Source organism: Myxocyprinus asiaticus, chromosome 9, assembly GCF_019703515.2.
Source record: "Myxocyprinus asiaticus isolate MX2 ecotype Aquarium Trade chromosome 9, UBuf_Myxa_2, whole genome shotgun sequence".
Classification (NCBI taxonomy): domain Eukaryota; kingdom Metazoa; phylum Chordata; class Actinopteri; order Cypriniformes; family Catostomidae; genus Myxocyprinus; species Myxocyprinus asiaticus.
Window position 1 is genome coordinate 39,268,851 of NC_059352.1, and position 26,752 is coordinate 39,295,602.

Below are 26,752 nucleotides of genomic sequence, written 5' to 3' on the forward strand. Positions count from 1 at the left end.
AGGAATTTATGAAAGCCCAGAGTATATGGCAAAGAAAACATTTAACCACAGCCATGTCAATCTCTTCTTTGTGTTTTCCTTTAGTCAAACTGGTAACCCATATGGCCCTGCCAGTTTCAATCTGTTTGTACCTGTTTGTAGCTCAAAAATTGGCTAAACGTAAACTTCAATAGCAAGAGTATAACTGTAAAACACATTCATTTGACAGGATTACGTTCAGTTTTATTTTTTCATTAAAATTACAGAAACATCAGGCATCAATCTGTGCTCATTTTGGCATAAAAAAATACACATTAGATAACCACACAGATTTATGCTGTGTTGTGTTACTGCATGTGGACAAGGCCAGTGCTTCAGCATAACATCGAGTATGAAATTCCAATTATTCCTTACCCTAATATGCACCTCATTAATTTTTACAATACAATTTGATCAATACATTGTCTCTGATCTTTGAATACAAAATACAACATTTATAAAATTAAATAATGATAAACATTTAACAATAATTTGTGCAGTCCCAATGTCTTAACTCAGGAAGTCATAGGCGAAGATCTTCTATAAAATAATCTGGTTTTTGAAGCTTCGGTTGAGGTCTTTATGAGGCAAGACAATAGAATTTCGAATGATGACTTCTGATGGAATACTGACATTGCAGCCTGAAAGGAAACAAGAGAAAGAAGAGTAGATTTCCTATCGTGGAAAAAGTATTGCTGAATAAATGCAGTAGCACAATGCGGTAAGATGCTTGGTTGATATTATATCTTAAAGCAACAGCTCCACCTATTGGACAGCATCTACAATCACACCTTGTTTATTAACAATTGCTGAAACAGCACCACTTGAATCTGGATCTAGGTTTGTTTTTATAAATATATATAGTATTCACCATAGAATTATTCTAGCACTGTTAAAATAATTTTCTGTTGCAATGCAGCTAACCTGCTGCCAGTTACATCTAGATTCTATCATTAAAGGCATCCTGCCATTTATTGTCTGGTATGGAAGTAGCATCTCAAAAGACTGCAAGGCCAAGGACCTGCTGATAAAAGGTCAGCAGAGTATCACGCAAGATTGCATTTCCCAAACTGCAGGACATCAACATCAGGCAAACTAAAGCCAGAAGAATTCTTAAAGGGATAGTTCACCCCAAAATGAAAATTCTCTCATCATTTACTCACCCTCATGCCATTCCAGATCTGTATGAATTTATTTCTTCTGCTGAACACAAACAAAGGTTTTTAGAATAATATTTTAGCTCTGTAGGTCAATACAATGCAAGTAAATGGTGGTCAGAACTTTGAAGCTCCAAAAAGCATGCAAATGCAGAATAAAAGTAATCCATAGTACTATTTATAGTAAAAAGAACTTGTAAAATATTAAATAATTATGTTTCTCACCCACACCTATCATATCGCTTCTGAAGATATGAATTTAACCACTGGGGTAGTATGGATTACTTTTATGTTGCTTTTATATGCCTTATAGACCTTCACATACTGTATCTGGCCACCATTTACTTGAATTGTATGGCCTACAGAGCTGAGATTTTCTTCTAAAATCTTTGTTTGTGTTCAGCAGAAGAAAGAAAGTCATACACATCTGGGTTGGCATTAGGGTGAGTAAATGATGAGAGTTCATTTTTAAGGTGAACTACCCTTTAAAGCTTACAGCCTCCCGAACAGTGGTCTTTTCTAATTACTGCAGTCAGTCAAACCCTAAAGCAACTTGGATTCACTCAGGAGCTACTACCCCCAAGCCATCTGGATTCTAAATAATAGCACTGCCACTGGCAATAATACAATAAATTACATAATACATAAATATATCTAAATCATCTCCACATTTCTAAACTACTGTACATACATTGAACAAGTTATCTGTCTATGTTAGTTCTACATTGTTGCAAAGGCAAAAGCTTCATACCAAGGATGGTGATAGATGGAGTCAGTCCTCCATCCCTAAACAATGTCTCACTGTCGATTTTGGCATAAGGGTCATTGGGGTTCGGGTCACTTGGGGTTCCCTCCACTCTTGCCCACTTCCCCACTGTACTGTCCCACCCAACAATACTGTTTAACACACAGCAGTGGTCCTGAAAGAGGAATCCAAATTTTTACTTTGACAATTTTATTATCAGTTTTATTTCTAATGTCCACTTGCTTTTTTTGCAAATGTGAACATTACAACTATGCTGACTGACTTTACCTGTAATATGGCTCCATGTAAAATGATGGACTCCCTCACTCTTACACCTCCTCCAATTGTCACCCCTTTCCCAATGGAAACATTGGGACCCAGCTGAAGACAAAAATAGAATAAGTACAATACAGAAGCACATATTTAATTATTTGTGATCCATGTGCATCTACATTCTTCAAATCTACGTGTTTGAGGTTATCCATGTTCTTACCACAGCAGAGGGGTCAATATTTGCTGTAGGGTGGATGTAAACATCTCCTAAAGGTGGACCACAACAAAGGTTCAGTGACTTTCTAGCTGTACTAAATTGAATTTAAATAATACAACTATTTAGTGACATACTAATATTTAGGGTTAGGTGATAGACGCAAAACTTTATTTGTGATATTTTTTAATCATTTGGTCAATAAGAAATATATCACAACATACACATTCTTATGAAAAAGAGATTCAAAATTGTCTGAAAAAGAATGAAAGTTCCTTTTATTTTTTAATTAATGCCCAAAGTAATGGTAGACCTTTCACACATTTGAAAACCTTTTATTTAGTTTCTTGAACAGTAATGTACATTCTAATGAACCCATTAAATTAAATAATTAAATTTAGTTAAAAAAAAAAAAAAAATCTGTTTTATCTCATCCTCAGCAGGAATTCTCAATCCAAACTAGGCTTCTTTAGTTAAACAATATAAGTGTTTGCTTTGATTCTGAAACAAAATCATCGCTTTTTATTTATAATTTTTCTTTTAACATTGACGGATAATTCCAAACATTTACAATCATTTTGACAAACTAAGTGTGAAAAAGTGAAAGAGAGCGAGAGAGTTACCATGAGAAAAAAGCCCACATGCAAAAACAACTTGTAATTGACCCTTTTCACACCACCGCGTTTGTGAAGCGGAAGTCGTCGTAGTTGGATAAACTATGGCGCCGATCAGGAAGAACAGTAATAACCAGTGCCACTACGGTGTTCCTATTTGTGCAGATTCTAAAATTAGACATCCGGATTTGTATTCCCATGAATTTCCAAAAGATGCTGAACTTTTTACAAGCCCTGTGGGTTCAGGCAATTAAACGTGAAGAAGATAACTTCATTATTAAATGAGGAAGCACTTTCGTTTGTGGACAGTATTTGCAAGATGAAGACTTACACCAGTCGCTCACATTGTGAATTGTGAAACCCTTTTAAATCTGAGCTGTACCGTCACAGTTTCAATGGAATGATTACACATCACAACCAACATGAGAGTGTGTATTTGACAGAGTTAGAAGTAAGATCACTCCACTTCTTCACATCCTGCGTCACCCCCATCAGGTATTAGTTTCACCAGGTACAACTCACAGATTTGTTAACTGTGCCCTCTTTTTTGCATTTTTGCAATTTACAGATTTGTAGATTGTTCCTTTAATGCATAAATATGTGCCTGTTGATTTAAAGCACAACCTCTCATTAATAATTTATTTTTATTGACTTACCTTCGTATTCGTGCAGATAACCCTCGAAAAACAACTTGTAACCTTTGTTGAGTTTAGATTTAACCATTGATGAATGATGCGGTCAACGTCTCCAAACCTAAATACAAAACTTAAGGACTGTGAAAACGTCTCGGTAACGTATGTAACCTCGGTTCCCTGAGATGAAGAGAAAGAGACATTGCATCACTAAGCTGACGCTATGGGGAGTGTCCTTCTACATGACCTAGTTGAAACCTTTCTACAATAACGGCAATTCTAAAATTGGTTATGGTGTTTAAGCCCCGCCCTTGTAGGCGCGAAGATGTCCGGTATAAAAGCGGGCACACAAACACCATTTCTCCGAATTTTCTGACTGAGGGACAAAGAGCGCATCGCTCGCACTTCAAAGAACTCTGAGTCTGTAGTACGGCCAGCTTACGCAATGTCTTGTTTCCTTCCTCTCAGGGAATCGAGGTTACATACATAACCTAGACGTTCACTTACGATTCAGTTCACTTGACATGCGTCACTAAGCTGACAGTGACTGACATGAGTATGCCACAAGTGAATGACCTTCATAGTGAGCCAGGAGGGGAACACTCAGAATGGATATATGAACTATAGACATATAGTATGAATTAACCCCTTCACGAACCCAGTCAGGAAGGAATTTTCATTTATAATGAAAGTGCTTGTGACTTTGGGAAATACAACGGTCTGAATGCAGGCAGTTGTGTAAAATGATGGTAAGCCTGTACTTAAAAAGAGGGGCATAAATATATTTTTGTCCAACGAAATAGCAAGTGCTTTAGACAGAAAGGACAAGCGATGAGAGAGATGTTACGTCTAGGTTGTAAAACCTTGCGATGGTGTTCTGAAAAGGCCATCCAGCTGCAAAACTTATGTCTTATAAGGATACACCATCCGTTCATGCCCATGAAGAGGCCATGCCTCTAAGTGAGTGTGCTTTAACACCAATTGGGCAATTCGCACCCTGCGACTCGTAAGCCAGGGCGATCACATCAACGATCCAGTAAGTCTTTGCTTGGAGACGGACATTCTTTTCTTGCATCCTCCATAGCACACAAATAGCTGGTCAGACAGTCTGAACTGGCGGGTGCGCTCAACGTATGTGTGTAGCACTCGAACAGAGCATAACAAATGCAAAGACTTTTCCTCAACCAAATTAAATGGAGGAGGGAAAAAGGCTTGAAGGTGAACCACCTGCGCTCTGAAGGGCGTGGTTAAAACTTTAGGCAAAAAGACCAAAGTTAGGTCCCAAGTTGGGACTGTAGCTAGGCGACGGGGATTTAGCAGCCTCGCTCCCCTAAGGAACTTTATGAATAAATCATGTTTGCCTATAGAGGTGCTGGCTTCAGGTGTGTAATATGCAGATATAGTCACCACATAAACTTTGAGCGTTGATGGAGTAAGCCCTGCATCCAATCGGTCTTGAAGAAATATAAGAATTTCAGGTATGGGGCAGTTCACTGTGTCTTTGCCGCATGAAAAGCACTAATTATTGAACACATTCCGTTTCAGTGCATAAAGGCATCTCGTAGATGGTGCTTTAGCCTGTAAAATGGTGTTCATAACCAGCTGAGTCAGTTCTGGCATGTTTAGCGTGCTCCGTTCAGGGGCCACACATGCAGGTTACCCAGCTTGGGCTGGGGATGCCAGATTGTGCCCTGAACTTGAGAGAGGAGATCCCTCCTCAGCGGTATTTCCCATGGAGGGCTGTCCAGAATCTCCAGCATTTCTGAAAACCAGTACTTTTCTCTTTCAGACTTTGCGTGACAGAGTGAAGGAGGCACACCAGGGGAAACGCGTATTTGCGTTTCGCAGGCCATTTGTGGGCCCTTGCGTCCACTCCTAGTGGAGCTTGAGACTTGGAGTACCAGAGGGGACAGTGAGCATTCTCCACGGAGGCAAATAGATCAATCTCCGCTTTGCCGAATATTTCCCAAATCCTCTGGACAGTCTGAGGATGAAGTCTCTATATGTCCGGCATCGCTCCTTGGCATGACAATAGTTCCGCACCGTAATTCAGACGGCCGTAATGTTGTCCGAGCAAATCAGAACATGATAATTAGTTATTTCGGACTGAAAACCTTCAAGGCTAGGAAAACTCCAGGAGGTTGATGTGCTACGCCCTCCTCGCGCCTGTCCAGGTGACGAAAGCTGGGCGTCCATCACACACTGCCCCCCAATGTGAGTTGGAAGTGTCCATGTTCACCACTTTCTGCCTGAAAATCTGCCCCAGCATGGTACCTTGCTGGTAGAAGGCAGGAGCTGTCCAAGGTGCTAGAGCAGCTAGACAGCAGCACGATATAGTGATGCGCATGCGTCCTTGGCGCCAGGCATGTCGTGACACATGGTGCTTGAGCCAGCACTGAAGAGGTCTCATGTGTAAAAGACCTAATGGAATGATGGCGGATGCTGCCGCCATAAGCCCCAGTGCTTTTCCAAACAGCTCCAGTGGAAGTGTTCTTCCCAGTTTTCAGTGAAAAAGACACTGGAAAATGGCCTGAACGCACTCACTCGTGAGATGCGCACGCTCGCTCAGCAATAAGTCCCTGTGCTGGCATAACAGAACCTCTGAATGGGCCAGTAATAGCCAATCGTTGAGGCAGTTAAAAATGCATGCGAGGAGCCAGGGATAACTCGAACGCAAATCTCAAAACATCCTGTGATGTGGTACAAGTTTTACATAAAAGTACACGTCTTTCAGATCTATCAGCGCAAACCAATCGCGTGGGCAGGCGTGCGATAAGATCTGTTTTTGAGTAATCATTTTGAACGGGTAAGTGCTCGATTAAAATTATCTAAAATTGGCCGAAGCCCGCCGTTTTTCTTTGCTATAAGAGCTCACCATGCGTCCGCGTGATGGGACAGAGGGCAATTTGGTTCGTTCATTATATGATATAACGTGGTGCTCACAATTGGGAAGCGGTTGCGCATAATGTGTGGGCTTTGAAGTGGAAAAGAGCTCTTTGAGAAAGTGTGAGCATCTCATGCATGTGCAACAAGCGCTGTACTCTTTTTTTGATTCTTTATTTGAATGTGAGACACATAAGCAACATTTTAAACAACAGTATTCCTTTCCTGACAAACAGCAGTGGGGAAGAGGGGAACAGCATTGTGTGTCTCCAATCGAGCCTTCTTCGGGACCGGTCCGGAAGGAATGGCGAGCTCTGCATTCCGCTTCATAGGGCTGTGCCCGTCAGGAGTGCTTTTGCTGCACGGGGGGTTTTTCCCATCAGCGTGGGGCTCATGCTGAGGTGGCTGCCTTCGTTTGGGTCACGGCTTGCGTGGCTTTACTGGCGGCTCTGCGATGACTTTTGGTGGTGTTGAGGCAGCAGGTGTGGGGTTTTTAGCCGGGCGCTGGCCCGAAACTGAGCAGGAGCGAGCGGATTGTGATGAAGTACTGCTCCATTTTGGCATAAAATGTCTCATAGCCTGCAAGTGTTGCTGAGTCGTGAAGTAGCGCTCAGCAAACCTATCCACAGAGCTGCCAAATAGGCCGGCTGGAGACACCGGAGCATTAAAGAGAGTGGCTTTTTCCGCAACACGCATTTCCGTAAGGGTCAGCCAGATGTGATGATCCAAAACCACCAGGTTTGCCCATTGACTTGCCAGTGGCCTATGCAGTGATTTTAGTGGCTCGCAGCGCTAAGTCTGTAGTTGTGCGGAGCTCTTTGAACATCTCTGAATCATAGCCTTGCTCGTCCATTTGCTTGAGGAGCTTAGCTTGGAAAACTTGGAGCACCGCCATCGCATGGATTGCTGAACCAGCTTGGCCCACCACTGAGTATGCTTTTCCAGCCAGTGCGGAAGTTAATCGACACGGCTTGGAAGGATGAACGGGGCTTGATTTCCACGCCCCGCTACTCGCTTGGCAGAGATATGCCACCATTGCCTCTTCCACAGGGGGTAGTTGGGCATAACCTTTGTCTTCCCCGTGGTCCACTTTACTGAGGAGAGTGGAATCGCTGTGCGAGCAAGCTGAATAGAGAGCGCGCCAGGATTTTGTCAGTTCATTATGAACCTCCAGGAAGAATGGGGCAAATCTGTGGAACGCTGTCGCTTGACGACGTCCGGACTGCAGGAACCATTCATCAAGGCGAGATTTTTCTGGTTCCTCTGAAGGAGACCACTCGAGACCGAGCTCTTCGACCACCCTTGTAAGGATGCGAAGCATCTCCTTGCCAGTGGCACGTGCACGCTCCTCGCCCTCGCTGGGGGAACGTCCTCCATTGACCACTCACCAGATGCGGCGAGAGACATAACATCATCCCCAGTGGCAGAACCGCCGAACATGATGACGTTGTGCGCTCCTGCAGAGGGCCAAATCTCGTCATGCACATACTGTATGTAGCAGTACATGGAGATTGCCGGCATGAGGTCCACCTCAAATTCATCCTGCTGGCCCTCACAGCCCCACCGTGCCTCCTTGTGTGATCCCTTGGAAGTCACAGAAGAGGCGGGTGGGAGGGCGCAGGAGGCTGGATCGTCCCTCAGAATGAGGGCGATTCACGAGCGAAGCCAGAGGGCAGTCTGTTTCCATGAGAGCTGCCTCTGCGTGGGTGCGGCCCAGACAGCAAACGCAGCTTTCATGTTGAACTGACGGTGGGAAATGTCCCTCACATAAGGAACACTTATGGAACGACATTTTTAAAAAGTTGCGTTTACCCAACTATGACGACTTCTGCATTGCGAACGCAGATGTGTGAAAAGGGTCCATTATTTGCGGCGCCGTTTTGCATAATAGCGATATAGACAATCCAGTTGACACATTTCTATAAGTATATCATTTTAACCTCTATTTTGCAAACCCATACTAATGTTGATAAATTCTGTTTTATGAAATAATCTCAGGTTTATAGAGGTATACTTAATGAAAATGAATACTTTCTGCAGCATATTTCTACCTATTATTTTTGGGGTTCCATCTTGGTTTGTGGCCAGTCTCTCAGGATGTGTCTGATGGTACTGTTTGAGGTACAAGCGGCTAGCATATATTGCTGACCTGTCAATTACATTATATAACGTCAAAACAGTGGCAGAAAAAGGAGGGTAGAAGATAAAACTGGAAAACTGGGAAAAAGTGAAAGACTGAGAGAAAGATAGTATTTTTCATTTACCCCGCAGACTTGATCTGACTCCAGAAATGCTGGATTTTGTAGACATAGAGTTTTTTCTGTCCTGCAAGGCTTGTAAAGATGTCCTGTTCCAGATGAATCACCTCTGGCATCTGTCTGCTGTAAGTGAGCTCTTCTCTATGGGTGTTTTAGCATAAACAGGTCAGACTGACCGACTATTATATAAACCTCTACAGTAAATTAAATACAGCCACAAAGTGGTTTAGGGGCGGAACTATGTCAGTGGCACTCACTGGAGCCTCTCTTGTTGGTTCCTCTGGAAAACCTTCCCAATATGGCTGAAAATTTCTGGTGTGAAAAAATAGATGCCACAGTTGATAATGTCACTTACGAATGTACTGGGTTTCTCGACAAAATGGAGCACCTGAAAGAAAAAATCATAATTAGAATACTTCAAATTATTTTGAAGATTAAGTTTCATCTAAATGAAAACAATCAAACTAGATTGTCTGGCATTCAAGCTGTGTTGTAATATGCATACATCCCTACTCATGCATATAATATGCCAAAAACAATATGCCAATGGAGTAGTATGTCCAAAACCTCAGTACTCATAAAACTACCTGAGAAGTACCCAGATGGCCTTCTATTTCTGGCAAGAATCTGAAGTGCACATCAACTGGACACTTTACTATCCCATAATGCCTTGGGAGCTGAGGAGACGTCACGGTCAAAAGGCTGGATTTAACTTCAGAGAACCACAATTTGGGCAGCCCTTTTTAACTGTAAGTGATATATACAGGGTTCATACAGATTTTTAAGAGTGAAATTCAAGCACTTTTCAAGCATTTTCAAGGTACCTTGATCTTCTTTTTCAAGCACCTCGAAGCTTAAAATATTATCTAATTCTAAATGTTACTTGAAAAAATGCAATGATAAAAAAAAGCATCCTTTGTGATTTCAAACATTGCCAAATCTATAGAAATGAAAGCTTCAAGAATTCCTTTAAAACAGCTAAGACTTGAATCCTTAATATGATAACAACCAAAGTCTTGCATTAACACGTATAATAGATACAGTCAGCAGCATCGGTTATAGGGCATGATTTACTGTGGTGGAATACAAATCCTGGTTACTGTAGTTACTTATTCATTTCCATGTGGAAAATTAAAAGAACGTTTTTTGTTGCTGTTTAAAACTAATATTTTGTCTCCAACTATTCGAACAAAGGCTAAAAGAAAACTGCTTCGAAAAATACAAGCTATTAAGTGACAAAATATGAGACACATGTGAATCTCACCTGTAAACATGCACATCTGCAGCAGAAATACATTTAGTGTGATGGGATTGTTTTCCCCCACACCAGTATAAGACATGACTGCAATTATCAGACTGATGTGAAGAATATTAGGTTATTATGAATATGAGTGATTTCAGCTGTTCTACCAGCTAAATTATATAAGGGATAATTGTACAGCCAGGATAGGGCACACATTCAACAAGGCCTTAGAACATGTAACACTGCTTATCAGAAAAACAGGGTTTCTGTAATTTTAAAATAATCATGTTTTCCACTTAATGAGCTCATGGAATAATAATATATACATTTTAAAATTGGTAAATGTAGGCCTACCAACACATCAATACACAGCCGATGAATAAACAACATTTACCTACAAATTATACTAAATTATTTCATTTAAAACGTCATGAAGGGACGTCTGTGATAACTTTTAAGAGATTTCATAAGCAAACTGTAATATTATATTACTGTAATATAATATTAAATGATTATTGAATATGTTAATTTGATTGTAGTACAACTGTAATATTTCTGTCGTAATTTCATTACATGACACAGCACTGGTCCTATTAAAGTCTCAAGCCTTTTTTTTGACATTTGTATTTCTTGCATAGTTTTTTAAACATGCTCCTCATTTACAATGTGGTGAAATGCCACCTCCTCCTTATTACAAGAACGTTTTGAATTACGTGGAAATAAAGTGATTTCGTAGCACTTTGCATTCTCAACGCACGTATTACGAAAAACGCACCATGCACTAATAGCAAACCAACTCAGAGTCAGAACACTCCAGAGAAGGATGGAGTTTGTGTGGGCTGTTCACTTTTTGCACAATGTAAATCCAGACTGTAAGTACATTTATTTAATCAAATCGCAGCCTTTTAGGGGGTTTAATAAATCGCACTGGTTCATATCGCGATTTTTATTTTATTTTTGATTAACTCAGCCTTACATTTAACATATTTAATTGATCACATACTTTGGCGTTCTGCCCTCCTTTTAAGTATTCATGTGATACTACTGATTGTAAATTATTCCAAAGTAAATTCAATTTTTAACAAAATCTTTGTCTCAGCTTATACCTTCAGAGTGTCTTAGTGCTGATAAGTGCAAACATCCATTGGCATCTTTTTTTTTTTTTTTTTTGCACACTTGTTTTTGAATGCTTCTCCGCATAGAGATATTTTGTCTTGATGTCCAACCAGCAGTCTTTGAAACGGCACTCTGGCATGTTGATGGAAGCAGGAGGATGATGGCGGATTTTTTTGCCACCAATCTACCACAGTTTAGACTAGCATTTCCATGTGTGCACAACATCAAAGCAAGATGCGGAGCTGCACACGTGCGCTCCCACACTGATGAAACACCACAAACATAACAACTGTATAATATCTATTTCAAATCCGAAATTATTTTAGATCTTTTATAACTGTCAACAATCTAAGGAAAAATCAAGCACTTTCAAGGAACATATTCAAAATTCAAGCATATTTCAAACCTTGAAAACCTAACAGTGAAAATAAAGCATTTTCGCAACTTTCAAGACTCTGCATGAACCCTGTATATATACCAAGGAAGTTGTTCCTTGTGCTTAAATGGTGTTTGTTTAACCTTCCTATACTGTTCGGACATTTTTGACCAAAATCCATTTTTCGGATGTAATAAAAATGGTTCCCTTTCGATTCAGTTCAATCGACATTGCTGTAAGCACTATGGGGAGTCCTTCTTAGATGACCTTGTTGAAACCCTTATTCAATCTATATGAACCACATAATATGATGTTTTACCTTGTGAATTTTATTGTTTTTTTGAAAATGTACAGTAATTTCAAACCAGATGATTGCAACACGCTCCAAAAAAGTTGGGACTGTCGAGTGTTTACCACTGTGAAACATCACCATTTCTTCTAATAACACTTATTAAGCATTTGGGCACTGAAGACACAAGTTTGTTAAGTTTAGAAAGTGGAATTTTCCCCCATTCATTCATTATGTAGGTCTTTAGCTGCACAATTGTATGGGGTATTCGTTTCTGGCTGGTATGCTTAATAATGCGCCACACATTCTCTATTGGAGATGGTCAGGACTGTAGGCAGGCCAATCTAGCACCCACACTCTCTGATTACGCAGCCATGCACTTGTAATCCAGGCAGTATGTGGTTTGAAGTTGTCCTGCTGGAAAATGCAGGGACATCCCTGGAAATGATGGTGCTGGATGGCAATATATGTTGCTCCAAAGTTTGTACATATCTGTCTGCATTCATGATGTTCTCACAGATGTGTGAGTTACCCATGCCATGGGCACTGACACACCCCTGGCCCATACAGACACTGGCTTTTGGACCTGACGCTGATAACAGCTTGGATGGTCCTTTTCCTCGTTGGCCCGGAAAACACGACGGCTGTGTTTTTCAAAAACGCTTTGAAATGTGGACTCTTCAGACCAAAAAACACGGTTCCACTGTTCTACTTTCCATCTAAGATGAGACCGAGCCCAGAGAAGTCGGTGGCACTTCTGGACAGTGTTGATGTAGTGCTTCTGCTTTGCATAGTAAAATCTTAACTTGCATCTGTGGATGCAGTGGCATGTGGTGTTGACTAACAAAGGTTTACTAAAGTTATCCCAAGCCCATGTTCATGATATCCAATACAGATCAATGATATTTTTTAAGACAGCGATGTCTGAGGGATCAGAGATCATGCGCATTCAGAAGATGTTTTCGTCTTGCCCTTTACACACCAAGATTTGACCAGATTCCTTGAATCTTTTAAATATATGGTGCACTGTAGAGGGTGAAATGCCCAAAATCCTTCCAATTTGTCTATGGGGAACATTGTTCTCAAAGTGCTGGATTATTTGCTGAAGCATCTGTTGGCAAATTGACAAGTCTTGAACGATCCTTGCTCTTGAAGAACTAGGCTGTTGGATGCTCCTTATATACTATGACACAATTGCCTCACCTGTTTAACATCTCCTGTTTCACATCGCCTTGTTATTTCAACTCGTCAAATTGTTATTAGTCTTAAATTGCCCGTCTCAATTTTTTTGGAGCATGTTGCAATCATCCGATTTGAAATTACTGTACATTTAAAAAAATATATATATATATACAATTCACAAGGTAAAACATCTGTAGCTGTGGTGCTTTCAATATAGCAAAGGGTGAATATAATGTACAAATCACTCCTTTTTGTTTTTATTAGCATTCTTCATACTGTCCCAACTTTTTCGGAATTGGGGTTGTACATTTTAATATGACTTATAAGTCATCGACCTGTGGCTCCTTATGAATATCTCTATTTAGTGTTATAACTCTGGGAATGTAATGTCACGTCACATAATGTTACATTCCCCATAGTGCTTACAGCAATGTCGAGTGAACTGAATCAAAAGGGAACGTCTCCGTTTACACATATAACCTCGGTTCCCTGAGATAAAGGGAACGAGACACTGCGAAAGCTGGCCGAACTACTACTTCAGAGTTTCATAATACGAGTGACTTACTCTTGTCCCTCGGTCAGAAAATTCTGAAGAAATGGTGACTGAGCGGCCGCTTATATAGGCCAACGGCCCGCCCGACGGGGCAGGGCTCAGACACCATTGCCAATCACAGGATTGGTGTGATTGAATAAGGGTTTCAACAAGGTCGTTTAAGAAGGATTCCCCATAGTGCTTCCAGCAATGTCTCGTTCCCTTCATCTCAGGGAACCAACGTTACATGTGTTTCCTTTATCTGAGTGGTACAAGACTTGGTGACTTTCATCCACTTCCCATCTGAACACACACAAAAAATTAGGACTTGATTCGAAAAGTCTAAGTAGTCGTAAAAAAAAAAAAAAAAAAAAGCGACACCTTTACTGTTCGTGGTCATAATTGACCAACCATAGGAAATGAATGGGAAAGACTAAAAAAATACAATCTATAAATCAGCCACAATACAGAACAAAAATACACAGAAATGAAGGGGTGAAACTATACAACATGCTGCATGAGAAACATGCACAAATACACACTTACACACTCACAAACACATAGGTGACACTATAACACACAGCAATTTTTTATTTTTTTTTGTCAAATAAATATTATTAGAGTCACGGGAAAATGTCCACGTCCCTGGATGTAGTATGTCCGAAATGTATTTATAATACTGGCCTGCATACCAAAAGAATGTACTTTTTTATCTACTAAGAAGTACGTCCTTCATTAAATGCAGTACATAATCTGACAGTACATGATTACAGACGCAGGGTCATTTCCATATATATATATATATATATATATATATATATATATATATATATATATATATATATATATATATATATATATATGCATGCCCATTGAAGCAAATATCTGTATTCCTATTACCTCATTTGTTTGCTGCTTTTCAACAATGCAACCGTAGTTCAAGGATTGCTTTCTATTGGCCTGCAACAAGTAAAATAGTTTGGATTAGATTCCTAGATTATATTATCCACTACATATCAACGTTTTCATTCATTAAACTTAAACTTACTGTGGTTCCAAGAATGACACCACAATGACTTTCCCCATGTTGACGATGGAAACGTAGCATTTCTTGCAAGGGGAACTCAGAGCAAACGTCTGCATTCATGAGGAAAAATGCATCCGGCCCTCCAGACAGGATCTGATCACGAAAATGATAGATACCACCACCTGTACCAAGAGCGGCAAACTCCTGCAAGTACCTTCAAAAAATAAATAAATAAATGCATAAAAATACATTCTGTGTTTAAGCTCTGAAATACTGTGCAAATGCCTCTCATGCTGCAATTCCATTTGACCAATCATGCGACAGCATAAAGATCAGACCTGGGAGACAAAATATTAATATATCAATATAGCAGCAATCATATTACACTATAAAAAATAGTCTCCAAATGAGCCTCAATTTAAGATTTCTATTGATCTGAACTGCTCTTGCATTTACCTTATTGAGACTTTAAACTCCTGCTGAGCAGAAGAAATGAAGCGGTTTAGCTCCTCATTGGGCTGATAAAAACCTAATAAGATGATCTCTTTCATATCAGGAACCTGTTATAGAGAATAAATAAGTGGCACTTATATTGATGACTGTCAATAATGTTTAATTTAATAAACTCTACATGTGATCTAACCACAATCAACAGTGCTGTTAGCCTTACTTTGGCACAGGCTTCTATATGATGCTGCAGCATGGGAACCCCTGCCACAGGAAACAGTGGTTTGGGCACCTCGAATGACAGTGGACGGAACCTGGTACCTGAATACAAGAGAAAAAACAATAGACAAAATCATTTTAATAAGGTGTGTTTCATGTTAGGTTTTAAATCTCCATAGCATTTCCCAGTAATTGATTTTATATTAAAATATTAATTAATATTAAAAAAAAACTCTATCTTGTAGTTGAATTTATTTTAGTTTATTAGTGTTGGATAATTTTTTTTATTTATTGCATATTACACAAACAAACAATTAGCATTAAATTGGGAAAAACAGTATTTATACAGTTTACAAATGGAGACAAATAAAACTTAAATACAAAAAGGTCATACATGTTTACACACACAAATGATGCAGACTCTATCTTACAGAATACACATACATTGGACAGCAAAAGTAGCAATTAGACAATTTGTTGGATAGATATTATGCATTTTCTTAAAATGTACTTATCCTGTTAGAAACGCAATATTTTCCAGGTAGTTACCAGGCTCTATTTCAAAAAACATTCCAAGAAAATTAGCATTTAGGATATGTATAGAGCATGTTATCCGGCAATTGCCTTTTGTTTATTATGATGTTTTTATATCTAGAAGACAAACTCCATCAACTAAACTTTGGTCATGATTCTTCTCTCGCCAGCACTAAAGTGTGTTTTAAATAAGTGCACATAACTTGGTGAATTAAAAGTTATAAAGATTATCACCCAGGCTGTATTCTGTTTCCATGGTGAATTTGTAAATTTTCTATCAGATCTAGTAGTTACTGTGGATAGAGCTTTAACAATTAAAGGGTGACTTCAACATTCACATAGATAATGAAAATGACACATTGGGATTAGCATTTATCGATATTCTCAACTCTCTTGGAGTCAGACAAAATGTGACAGGACCAACTCATCACCATAATCATACGCTAGATTTCATTCTGTCATATGACGTTGATGTTGATACTATAGAAATTCTGCCGCAGAGCAATGATATCTCAGATCATTACCTCGTCTCTTGTATGCTGCGATCAACTAATTTTACTCAATCTTCACCACACTATTGTTCAGGTAGAACTATTCTTTCTACCACTAAAGATAACTTCACTAATAATCTTCCAGATTTATCTCATATACTCAGTAAGCCAAAAAGTCTAGAAGAACTTGATGTAATAACAGAAAATATAAATACAGTCTTCTCTAAAACTCTTGATAGTGTGCCCATTAAATGGCAGTTATCAAACCGCTTTTTAAGAAGCCACAGCTTGATCCTGGAGAATTGGCTAATTTTAGATCGATTTAAAATCTCCCGTTTATGTCGAAAATACTAGAAAATGTACTGTCCTCCCAACTATGTTCATTTCTATAACGAAATAGTATATGTGAACAATTTCAGTCAGGATTTAGGCCCCATCACAGTACAGAGACTGCACTTATCAGAGTTACAAATGACTTGCTCTTACCATTTGATCATGGCTGCATTTCTCTTCTAGTGCTTTTAGATCTTATGGCTGCCTTCAAAACCATACACCACGACATTGTCTTGAATAGGCTTGAGAATAATGTTGGCATTTGTGGACTTGCATTAGCATGGTTTAAGACCTGTTTAGCAGACCGCTACAACTTTGTCTGTGTAAACAAGAAATTGTCAAATCAAACAAAATTTAACGGCAGCAATGATCGATCATGAAAACGATGATTGATGGTGATCATGCATGATGTAACATTTCACTTAATTCGAAATTCAATGACAATTACCTGACAACTAAACACAAACATGTTAAAGAGGGAGCTTATTTTTAATTTTGAGATTTATTACGTTATGATTTTGAGGGGTACATTGATTGTCAGAAACGTCTCATAGCAACCAAACTAAAATACGACACTGCAATGCTATTATTATGATCATCAAAAGAGAGTGTATTTAACCTTGTTTTGAACACCTGTGTCTGCAGAACATTTGCTACACACGTTTTATTATAATTTAATGTAAGAACTTCGACTTGTTAATGGATATTATTAAATAAAAGTGAATGTTTGTCACTGACTGCAAACCGCCCTGCCCTGGGTGCCGAAATGTTTGCGTGACGTAACACACACCTGCATCTCGACGAAATGGGAGTTGAAGACACAAGTCCGACATAAAGTGTCATTCCGTTACACTTTCCCCAGTTAAAAAAAGTGTAAATCCAACTCTCTGAAGTTGAATGGAATGCTTCAAGAATAATCACAGCAACAACAATATGGAGCATCACGGCTTTCCCCACAGGAGCGAACAATTGGCGAGACACACACACAAACACAAACACCAAGTGTGTGGCAGTGGACTCACCGCAGCAGGCGAGTGTTTCAAACAGCTAGACAGAGCGCAGCTAAATGGAACAGAATGCAGCATCTTCAAAACTGAACTTCAACTTAACACGCATATTTAAAAACGTGATGGTTATGGCGTCACCTGTTGACCCAACCATGATTTGAAAATACACGGTTCAGACAGTCACTAAAAAAACTGTTGCGCGCTTACTAAGATTACTATGGTAACCTGAAGGAAGAACAGACAGAAGTGTGTTGTGCACATTCTTTCATTGAGTTGGGCAGTGAATCTTCACATAATGACAAAATATGATGCATTATATTTTGACTGCAATCTTTTGTACATTTTGTAACAGATTATTTTATAACAGCCTATAATAATGAAGACGATACACTGGAACAACAAGATGCAATGCAGCAGCCAAAGATGTTTGTCAGACATGTTATTATATATACATTTATGTACATGTCATTGTCCCTCGAGTACTTGATGAGTACTCGAGTAGACAAAATGACCAAAATGCCCATCCCTAGTATGGACTGCCACAGGGATAAATTTTAGGGCCTCTGCTTTTCTCCTTATATATGCTTCCCCTGTTAGACATTATCAGGAATCATAGAATAAGTTTCCACAGTTATGCTGAAGATATCCAACTTAATATTTCTTCGAAACCCAACAAAATTTCACAATTCTCCAAATTAGCAGAGTGTATCAATGAAATCAAAGATTGGATGGCCAGAAATTTCCTTCTACTCAAATCCGACAAAACAGAGGTACTAATTATTGGACCAAAAACCTCTAAAAATAAGCCGCTAAAATATAATTTGACTCTCGATGGATGTACTGTTACATCATCTTCTACAGCGAAGAATTTAGGTGTTATATTTGATAACAATCTGTCCTTTGAAAATCACATTTCCAGTGCTTATAGAACAGCATTCTTCCACCTCATAAATATTGCTAAGTTATGACACATGCTCTCTGTTGCTGATGCCGAAAAACTAATTTATGCATTCATGACCTCAAGACTAGATTATTGTAATACATTACTGGGAGGATGTCCAGCAAGTTCAATAAATAAACTTCAACTGCTTCAAAATGCAGCAACCAGAGTGCAGACTATAACCAAGAAATATGATCATATTAGCCCCATTTTATCATCATTGCATTGGCTACCAGTTAAATTTCGTATTAATTTTAAAATTGTGTTAACTATGTACAAACCTTTGAATGGTCTAGCTCCGCAGTACTTAAGTGACCTTCTACCATGCTATATTCCATCACTTTCATTATGATCGCAAAATTCTGGCCTGTTAATAGTTCCTAGAATATCAAAATCCACAAAAGGAGGTAGATCCTTTTCCTATTTGGCTCCTAAACTATGGAATATTTTCCCTAACACTGTTCAGAACACAGACACACTCACTCAGTTTAAGTCTAGACTAAAGACTCATCTATTTAGCCTGGCATACACTTAATTTATCCATTAACTCACAATTAGGCTGCTTTAGTTAGGTCTGCTGGAACCAGAAACATTTCTCATGATCTATAACTCTGCAAAAAATGTAATGGCATCTACACTAATATTATTCTATTTGTTTCCCTGTCTCAACCTCAGGATTCATATCCCAAGGTTACCAGAGCCGGCCAAATCCAGCTCCGTTCCTGCTTGGTGTCGGACTCCACTGCTACGTGCCTTTGAGTGATGATGACTAAATGCAGCCCGTGCCAGCCAGACATCACTTCAGTCTATTATGATGGACTTCAGAGGATGAACTGATGCCAACTCCAACCATAAGACATGGGATACTTCATATGCCACTGCCTGAACCTTGGACTTAGGACAGACCTCACCGAAATGACCTGACGGTTGAACTGTGATGCACCTCACTGATCTCTGCCTGCATCACCTTGGTCTAATGATGGACTACACTCTTAAAATGGAATACATAGACTATCAATTCATTGTCAACAAAAGCCTTCAGCAGCTAAATAACTAAGGACACTGCATCTATGTGAACTTCTGCAGTTAATCCAGGATGAACTTCAAAGACATTAGTCATTATCTTTACAGCATATAACCCCATTATAAAACCCCATAGGAAAATCCAGAGGAAAGCCATGGTGAATTCTCTTCAGGGTTTGTGGACTACAACCTGCTAAACAAGCTGCTAAAGGCCTCTATTAAACACATTGTTTTTCATAAGTGGTGGGAATACATTTGTTATGAAAAATGTTTAAAGTGGGCTCACATTGACTCATTTAATAACAATTAAGATTAATTAATTAATTAAATCGCTTAGTGATTTGCAAACCCACCAAAAACCAAATTGTTTATGCCCTTGTGAAGCATTCTCACGTTGTATCTTGTGTTGGATGCTGTCACACGAAGTTGCATGTATGACGTCCTTCCCGCCACGTCATCGTAATGTAATAATGTTGTTACAGTTCAGTTCATTCATATCTTCGTATAGGCTTAATAGTCATACAATAAAAAAATAAAAAAGAAGTGTCTCACCTTTTTGAGGGCCCCCAATTAAGATAATCGCTTTTAACATCGTCAAATTATGATGCAGTTCACTGTTCAAGACGATTAAATACTGGTTTAATAACGCTGTTTATATCCCGTCAGTTTTATTATTAGTATTATTATTATTATCGTAGCCGATTCAAGTAAAACTATTTAAAAAACGATCGGAAAGTTTCCAACTGCTTCAAAGTCTAGTTTTATAATAAAGCAAAACTGAGTAGTACACTTGTTCAATCAATACTAAGATGTTTCATTCCACCCATTGCCTACAGTAAAGCGGAAGTGTTTGTACTGCATCCCACCCACTGCTCCGCCCACTATGACGTATCTGCAGTTCTATTCTGATCGTCTGTCTCGGATGAAAATTACAAAATAAAAGACTGTTAGGTGTGCGCAGGGCGTCGACTGGAAGTCGTGTGTTGTGCACTTGGTCGACTTTTGTACAATACTGAGTGTTGATCCAGTTGTTCCATATTTAGGCCAAGCAAGCAGGCATTAAATACAAATTACAATTCTGTCCTCCTAATATTCAGCCATTGTTGACAGATAACAGAAAACACATCTTAATGCTTTCTTTCTTGTAGGCTACCCCTCTTTGGATTTCGCAAGAGGAAAATGATAAAGAAAACAGTTGGGTCAAATGAGACCACATTATTCAGGAAGCGCTATCTTCATCCTGTAGTCTAGTCATGTTTCATAGATTCTGTGGCTATGTGTGCTTTATACAACAATGGCAAATAGCTTTTAACTGTGAACTATTGTTGAACGTCATGCATAAGCCTCGATTCGCGATTGGTTTGAAAGGTGCTGATTGATCTGCAAGTCCAAGTCTCCATGGACATATAAGGTTCTGGTGTCACAAGAAGAAAGACCACACAGGCTGTTCTGTAAACAGTGCCTTCCCTAAATGAGAGCCTTTCCATTCTCAGACACAAAGTGTATAGCAGCATTCCTTTGACACTTCTCTGTGGACATGAACATTCAGGGATGTCCTCTCTCCTGTCACACCCACTGTTATTTTACTGTCTGTTTCAGAGTGTAAATGAAGGTATTAAAATAATACAACAGAAAGGAGGAAATTTGGAAAGTAAAATGTGTTAAAAGGAATGTGTGACTTGTGTGCTTCTATCCAGGGCATCACTGAAACTACCCATCTTGAGAGACAGTGCATTTGTTTGGCCTGTATGGTTATGTTTACAGTAGATAAAGATACAGTAGGGATAGTTCACTCAAAAATTAATTTACTCACCCTCATACTATCCCAGATGTGTATGACTTTCTTTCTTCTGCAGAACACAAACAAAGATTTTTAGTAGAATATTCCAGCTCTGTAGGTCTGAACAGAATGGTGGCCAGAACTTTGAAGGCCCAAAAAACACAAAGGCAGCATAAAAGTAATTCATATGACTCCAGTTGTTAAATCTATGTCTTCTGAAGCGATATGATAAGTGGGTGAGAAACTTAGATGCAAGAGTTGCCTTATAACCAGAACATGTAATGAAAGTCCTAAAGACTTTTATGTGGTGGCTTTAAAATATCCTATTGAAAATGCAGATTTGTTTAATGTTGGTGGAATGAAAACTGTGATGAAAATGTGGAAATGATTACGTTTATGTTCTTCAGGTACCATCTTTTGTCCTGTTAGCTCTTATAAATCTAATTAACAACTTAAATCATGGCATGTGTTTGTCATCTGGGTGCTCTCAAAGGAAAGATGAATAAACTCTGGCCTGTTTTTAAACAAATAATTATTTTGTACATTTAACAAAACTGACGGCAAAAAATTCAACAACACTAGTTTAGAAGTTAGTGGCCTATGCAAAATGTATGTGTGTGTGTGTGTGTGTGTGTGTGTGTGTGTGTGTGTGTGTGTGTGAGTAAACTTGCGTTTACTTATAAAGTTTAATAAAGATCATGTAATATATTAGGGTAGCTGACATAAAATAATTTTGAAAAGTTTAAACAGCATTTTGCAAATTATTTTAAAATTATTATGCATACGGCATTTATGACTTAATATTAATTGAGACTATGGAATATTGGTTGTTTTAAGAATTTATTTCTCACACAGCAGGACCATTTAAAATAAAATTAGTGGGGGCAAAAAAATTTTTTTTTAAATGAATGAACATAAGGTGACCTGTTACAGGACTCATTTTCTTTATTTATTCATGTATAATTTAACCTAAAATCATCATGCTGATGAACAAAAGTCCATGGACATGTTATCATGTGCAGCCACTACTCATAAACATTTAATATAACTATTAACATTTTCAGTATATTCATGATTCCATCCCAATTTTAAGGATTTATTTGTTCTTTCTTTCTTTCTTTCTTTCTTATGTATTACCTTTTATACTTGGCTATATTTTGCACAGTAAGGAATTAGCTTTTAAAACGATTACGTAGTGTATTTGTCTTCTCCCTTGAATACACTTTAGTGAACCATACAAGGACACGTGAGCCTAAATTCCAAGCCAAGAGAGAAGTTTACAGTGGAGTTAAGCTGTGGAAAAGATTGAGGAAAACATGCATACGAGTAGTAGTTAAAATGCTCCTAATAAGTCTGCTTAATATTCCTGCAGGCAATGCCAAATATATACTCCCAAAAGAGAGCAGAACGAAGGGGTCTTTTCATGATGTAGCCTTTACCATTGTTTCATTATTTACAACAGAATTAAGATTTAGCTGACTAGAGTTTCAAACCCACACAATGGTATTGAGTTGTTCAGTTTTGTGCCTTATCAGAATGAGACTCAATTTTGCTATCTGAAACTGGGATTGGTGTTTTCCCCTGATGGTTCCCCTGATTCAGATTATGCAGAATTTTCATTATCACTCATGACATCACATGCAAAAAATTGTAGCGTATACTACAGCTGACCATACATAAAAATCTCATCATTATGGTTGTCTTTTTTCCAGGATTGGATTCTCACAGAATGTAAGGGAGATCAATTGAAAAGCTCTTGCGATGTCAGTTAAAATACTTTTTTTCAAGCCAGCAGCACTGGAAAGTTATTCACTTTTTTGCCAAAGCAAAAACAGCACAGGATGAAACTATTTAATCGAGGAGACACTCTCGTGTTGCGTCCATCCTCCACATGCACACACACACAAAAACACGCACAGAGCAGCAGAGTAACAGAAAGTTTCATAGCCATATAAGGCTGCCCATGTAACATTTTAACATAAACTGTGGGAGACATGCAACTCTGATCAGTAAAATGCATCTTCGAAATGGTCCAATAAGGGGGCCTCATTTCTAGAGAGGTCAAAAGGTTAGGCACATCCAAACAAACACCCACATAATAGCAGGAACACTTATTTTCTGGTATCTCTCCAAGTACAAAGCACAACAGTGCTTAAAATGTGCAGGAGCCTGAGAGTGCATTCCTCTCTGTTCTCTCTCCATCTACCTTAATTTTCTCTTGATTAAAAATAAGTTTAATTACATTTTTGACAAGGGACATTCTCGCCTTTTAATGCGGTTATTTTCAAATCAGGAACTGATTAAAGCCTGATCAGTAGCTGATTTTAGATTTTTAACACTGTTTGTTCCCCTAACATAGAGATAATTAATCAGATTTTGATGCTATATGTTTACCTCCAAGCTCTGTTCTGCTGTGCTGATGCCCGTGCACTGGAAGTGTTTCCCTAATATGGCAATGGTGGTCCACGCCTCTGATGCCACACAGACATGAAATGTGTCCCTGTCTCCAATTACCCTATTATAGAGTGGAGTTTTAAAAAGCTTAACCATCCCCACCCTCACACATCTTTCTCTTTCCCTCTGTATGTGCTCTCTATTCTGTTTTCTCTCTTTCTCTCCTCCCTCTTTCTTTCTTTCTGGTCCAAGGGGGTTGTGCCAGGAGTGGGTTGAGTGGAGAGGACAGAGAGTTGCACAGTGACAGGAAACCACAGATAGAGCAGGACCACCACAGAGTCACTGGATCAGTGGGATCTTGAACGGACAGAGAGGGTACCTGTATCCATTTAAAGGCTTGTGAAAACGCAAGAAACCCTTACCAAGGAGAGACTGAGGAAAGACACTTTCCTAAATTTGTTATTATTTTATAGAGATTAGTAGAGGAAGACAGATGACAGACTTTAGGGCGGCTCTAAAACCCAGCTCTGGGCCTAAGCCAGGGTCTGAGATCAAGACTAACACCCCAACAAAGGTCGATTTCAGATCATTGCTCAACAAAAAAGATGGTTCACCCAGAGCGCCTGCTGCGACCCCACCCCCAAGCAGCACACCTTTAGATTTCAGGTCTGCCCTGAACAAGAAGAAAGCACCAGAACCAGAGAAGAATGAGACAAATGAGCAGAGCTCGAAACCAGTGTCCAAGACACCCCAGAAGGACAAGCAGCGTGGTATCAATGGTGTTAATGGTGGAGCAATAGACAAAAAGGCTAACGCAACAGAGAAAGCAACAACAGAGAAAAAAAGCAGCAGCACCAATGCAGGAAGGCCCACTGAAAAAAATGAGATATCTCCTGAGAAAGCCAGCCAGGAGAAGAAGAGAGACAATGGAGAGATAGCAGAGACTAACAACAAGGTGAAAGCTATAAATGGAGGAAAGAACAATGCAGGAAAACCACCTGTGATCTTAAAGCCTCTCTGTGACATCACTGTGGTGGACGGAGAGAGGCTGAGGTTAGAGTGTCAGGTGACCTCTGACCCCCAAGCTGTCATCACCTGGATACTTGATGGGAAAGTGGTGAAGCCATCCAAGTTCATTGTCTTATCACAGGAAGGTACAAGAAGAGATACATAACCTTTTTGCATGTCGTAGCTAAATTTTTTGGAGACACTGATCTAAAGTTCTTTAAGCGCACTAATAACGATAAGGTCACTGGTTTAATTCCCAGGGAATGCATGCATTGATAAAATGCATATTTTATATGTATATATATATATATATATATATATATATATATATATATATATATATATATATATATATATATGTATAGCCCTTTGTAGCCTATATGTGTCCGATAGGGTGGAGATAAATTGACCACATTGTTATTAGAATAACAATACAGAAATCAACATTGGATCCAATTTTATCAGAAAGATCTGACCAGAATTTAACGTTAAGAGAGTTGTAAAGCTTGTTTGTGCTACAGAAATCCCTTCCAAACCCTGAAATGTTACTTCTGCCTTTTAATTAAGTTTAACACAAGTTTAAATGTGTCCGACAAGTGTAATATGGTGTGGTAACATTGAGTTCTGTTTAGTTATTCAGTGAAGAGGACAATTTAAAACCCTGTTGTCATAAACACCCTGCTTTAGGGCTCTGAGCTTAGACGTGCTGTAAATCACAGACTGAGATGTATGATCATACAGCTGAGGTTGTTTCGTGGTCAACTGGAGTGCCCAGTGAGTGTTATCTTTGGTCTTTGGGATCTTTCACATTAGGTTATTCGATCTGAGGGTTTAAGGTCTCCCTAACTCCTTCCATTGAGATGAGATGGTATGATGAGCTGGGTCACAATTAGAAAGATCTAAAATAGCAAAAGAGGATTCCCTTCAGTCTGAATCACATAGGGATTTGGGGGGGGGGCGGTATGGGTGCTTGTGTGGTTTGAAAGGCCCTTTGTTTTTCTTGTGGATAATTTTTTCTCAAACGTTTGTGATTATCAATTTTGGATAAGAGAATCATTTGCTCTTAAAATAAATTGTACATGGAACCACTTCTGCATTTGAAACTTTTGAATAATATGGAAAATTCCTCTTTTAGCATTCAGCTTAAGAATAGATTCTTGGAAATCAAGGATCCACTTTCTCTGGGAGAGTCATTCAAAATGTATTGCTAAAAGAATTGTACAGCTTTTTTGTGCTAAAGGAACATCAATAGATTTTTTACGCTGTCATAATAGCTAGCATTAGAGTTTTAGTCCTTTCAAGGTAGGAGGCCAGGATTGCCCATAAGATAGGGAGATAAGTAAGACAAAAAAGATTTTACTTGGAAGATTAACACTTGCTAGCTAAGCTAATAATTTTTGATTTCTAACTTTTGTTTGGCATCAGGTGAAAAGTGCTCGCTTACTATCGATAAGGCTCTACTAGAGGATGAGGGGCGCTACACGTGCAGAGCAGAGAATGCAGATGGTAAAGCAGATTGTTCTTGTATGGTCATTGTTGAAGGTAAGTGCCCTGTCTCATCGTTGAGTGAGAGTGCAACAATACCAAATTCCTCCCAAAACTGAATGACAAAAACAATTACGAATATTTTTTGCATTTCTCTAGATCCTTTAGACCCATCCGCAGATAAGAAAAACAAGAAGAGCTCTTCTGCTACTCCAACTACAGAAAGTGAGTAGGAACACCTGTTGTGGTCTGTTCACAGCTCGAGCTGTTATTTTGGATAAAGACGCTTAGTGTAACAGCTCTCAACCTTATACCCCTCTTTGAAGCGAACCATCTGTAACCTCTTAGAAATATTAATAATTCAACATTAATACCCAGTTTGTTGTCCTTCACACTGCAAGCACATAATAAACTGCAAGCACGTAATCAGCTGGAATTAGGGCTAGATCACTAGGGCTTTGGCCTAACAGAGAAGCATTTAGTCCAGTCTTAAATACTCGCACACATCGAATGTACCGTTGCTGAAGCATAA

At 39.0% G+C, this 26,752-nt stretch overlaps 2 protein-coding genes across 4 annotated transcripts in view; one reads left to right on the forward strand and one right to left on the reverse strand.

The window, feature by feature from the left end:
• Positions 1 to 206: 206 nt before the first annotated feature.
• On the reverse strand, positions 207 to 23,860 carry gmppab (GDP-mannose pyrophosphorylase Ab). Of its 3 annotated transcripts, XM_051706280.1 has the most exons (13): positions 23,728 to 23,860; positions 21,367 to 21,403; positions 15,230 to 15,327; positions 15,016 to 15,119; positions 14,581 to 14,773; positions 14,433 to 14,492; positions 9,052 to 9,182; positions 8,801 to 8,935; positions 8,588 to 8,685; positions 2,414 to 2,460; positions 2,209 to 2,301; positions 1,927 to 2,095; positions 207 to 659 (listed from the first exon to the last, which is right to left on the reverse strand). In XM_051706280.1, exons 3-13 carry the CDS (start codon positions 15,260 to 15,262, stop codon positions 559 to 561), a joined length of 1,164 nt encoding a protein of 387 aa, XP_051562240.1. In that variant the 5' UTR covers positions 15,263 to 15,327; positions 21,367 to 21,403; positions 23,728 to 23,860; the 3' UTR covers positions 207 to 558. The 3 variants fall into 3 exon arrangements, with proteins under 3 accessions (XP_051562240.1, XP_051562239.1, XP_051562238.1); XM_051706279.1 differs by lacking the exons at positions 21,367 to 21,403; positions 23,728 to 23,860 and adding an exon at positions 20,106 to 20,410; XM_051706278.1 differs by lacking the exons at positions 21,367 to 21,403; positions 23,728 to 23,860 and adding an exon at positions 19,907 to 20,000.
• Positions 23,861 to 23,941: 81 nt separating this feature from the next.
• mylkb (myosin light chain kinase b) overlaps positions 23,942 to 26,752 on the forward strand; it is a 31,852-nt gene continuing 29,041 nt past the window's right edge. The window contains exons 1-3 of the mRNA XM_051706227.1: positions 23,942 to 24,881; positions 26,161 to 26,277; positions 26,380 to 26,445. Of these exons, the coding sequence (XP_051562187.1) occupies positions 24,221 to 24,881; positions 26,161 to 26,277; positions 26,380 to 26,445 (844 nt within the window). The 5' untranslated portion in view covers positions 23,942 to 24,220. The remainder of the gene's footprint in view (positions 24,882 to 26,160; positions 26,278 to 26,379; positions 26,446 to 26,752) is intronic.

Coding starts and splice junctions, on each gene's coding strand:
- gmppab (XM_051706278.1), bottom strand. CDS start 19,985: ATGCAACTTCGTGTGACAGCATCCAACACAAGATACAACGTGAGAATG. Junction 8,936..9,051: donor AACCAACAAGAGAGGCTCCA/GTGAGTGCCACT, acceptor AAACACCCATAG/AGAAGAGCTCACTTACAGCA. Junction 2,461..8,587: donor TGGAACCCCAAAAATAATAG/GTAGAAATATGC, acceptor GTCCACCTTTAG/GAGATGTTTACATCCACCCT.